Source organism: Rhagoletis zephyria, unplaced genomic scaffold (assembly GCF_001687245.7).
Source record: "Rhagoletis zephyria isolate East Lansing unplaced genomic scaffold, Rhagoletis_zephyria_1.1 Rzeph_scaffold_20516, whole genome shotgun sequence".
Classification (NCBI taxonomy): domain Eukaryota; kingdom Metazoa; phylum Arthropoda; class Insecta; order Diptera; family Tephritidae; genus Rhagoletis; species Rhagoletis zephyria.
In genome coordinates, this window is record NW_016177574.1 from 2,669 (window position 1) to 4,858 (window position 2,190).

The following is a 2,190-nucleotide window of genomic DNA, read 5'->3' on the forward strand; positions in this document are numbered from 1 at the left end:
AATTAGTTAAATTGTTCTTACATTAATGTAAATTTCATACGCCCCTTTAAGTAGGCATTTCCAAAAACAAAAACGATTTACACTATAAATATGTACATACATACATATTTACTAAAGGTTAAACTTATATTTATTAACGTTGAACTTATAGCTGTGCATAGACCATTGTAACCTTTTTAATGTCAGATTCAAGGTTGAGAGTATATAGTTAATTACATATGATTATGGGTCCTTATATATTAGTTAAAAAAATCCTAACTAAGCAATATATCATATCAATTCATATCATACAGAAAGAGATCTTTTATAGTACAAAAAAGAAAGATAAAACTAGAAAAATAAAATAACAGAATAATAGTTATATTTTCTAAAACTTATAATAACACACAATCAAAAAGCATTTCAGTGGTTATACTATATGTACATGTGTACATACATATGTATATATGAAAATTATTTTGAATCACGTTTCAATTACCCGCGAGTATTCTGGTTTCGGTCTAACAGTTTTTCATACCCTCGTCGGAAGGTGGTAATACTTTATTACTTACATTTGTGTTAATTTGTGAGATAATTATATTTTTATCGGAGCCGTTTCAATCAATACAATAACATCATCTTTAGACGCGTTTAGAGTATTAATATACATATGCCGAAACTCGTTAATTTGAACCTGAACCTAATTTTAATGGAAATGAATGTCGGATGTTTTTGTTTTTATTGGTTTAAAGTGAGCCAATTGTACATATGGGCATATCCTGGGTTACGAACGCGACATTCGCACGCGTAACTAAGCTTAAAATAGGAAGGAAACTGAAAGGTCGTATGTATATCACAACTATTACAAGGCACTGCGAAGGTGCTATATTCAACAAAAGTTTTTGGAAGTAAAAACGGTTAAGTACAAAGATACAAGCAAATAAAAAATGCAAGTTTTTTTTGGGGATATGCCCATATATCGCTATTACCGAATTCTAAAAAATAAAGAAAGGTTCCAGTTAAAGAGTTTCAGTTGAACACAATTACTATAAACGTTCCCTTTATTTTCATTTACACAGAGATGGTACGTCGGTGCGAGTAACGGCAAATGGTTTAGAAAAACAGCCTGGTATCTTCATATCACGGCTTGTTCCTGGTGGCCTTGCTGAGAGTACTGGTCTCCTAGCAGTTAACGACGAAGTTATAGAAGTGAATGGTATTGAAGTGGCTGGCAAAACCCTAGATCAGGTGCGATTTACCTTTCCTTTAAGTTTGTCAATATCCTGTGGATATTAATCAACATAACTTTCACAGGTCACCGATATGATGGTAGCAAATAGTTCCAATTTAATAATTACAGTTAAGCCGGCAAATCAGCGCACGCTTACCTCACCAAGACGCGGTTCTTTCTCGCGTACCAGTCAACTATCTAGCGGTTCACATCATACCAATCAGACTAATACATCTGATGAAAATGAACAGGATGACCAAGACGAAGTTGTCGATCTGACTGGTGTAACACTCGATGATCACAACAACGTTGCACAGCAGCCACAACTTCAACAACAGTCAACTGTGCCTTCACCGGCTTTGATAATCACGTCACAACATCACCAAACGGCATCAACAGCTTCAACAACAGTTGTTGGAGGCGGCGAGTCAAAAGATGGTGTACTACATCTTTGAATGGAATAGGGAAAGGGACAAATTTGAATACTGAGAATGAAATGAAATGACCGGGTTTTTAGAGCAAGGGCGCAAACGAAACTTTTAAAAGTCGAACAAAGAAGTAGTGCGGAGTATATATACATGCATTCATAATACATATATTTGAAAAAAAAAATCTAAGTCTACAAAAATCTAAGAAATCGTAGGCATAACAAATACGAAAAAAGACACATATACACACAAATTTTCATGCTTCACGTTTTATTTTTTATTTCTACATTCGTAACTAGTACTACTTAATTATGTATAAATTAATTGTGTAAAGTGAATAGTTATTTATGCGTTTAACGACGGTTCGCGGAATTGTTACAAATTGCTTTTCAAACACTATGCACGTCGCCGCAACTTAACTAAACAAACTGTATTATTAGGAACTTATACACATTGATATACATGCATACATATCTGCAAAACGTCAGAGAAAAAACGTGTGTTGTTAGTATTTTTAATCGTGTTTTACTGTAGTTGTCTATTTAAATTAAT

The 2,190-nt window shown here is 33.6% G+C and overlaps 1 protein-coding gene across 1 annotated transcript in view; it reads left to right on the forward strand.

The window, feature by feature from the left end:
* The window catches only part of par-6 (partitioning defective protein 6), a 4,545-nt gene extending 2,618 nt beyond the window's left edge, over positions 1 to 1,927 (forward strand). Inside the window, exons 4-5 of the mRNA XM_017637236.1 lie at positions 1,059 to 1,227; positions 1,294 to 1,927. Of these exons, the coding sequence (XP_017492725.1) occupies positions 1,059 to 1,227; positions 1,294 to 1,665 (541 nt within the window). The 3' untranslated portion in view covers positions 1,666 to 1,927. The remainder of the gene's footprint in view (positions 1 to 1,058; positions 1,228 to 1,293) is intronic.
* The last annotated feature ends 263 nt before the right edge of the window (positions 1,928 to 2,190 follow it).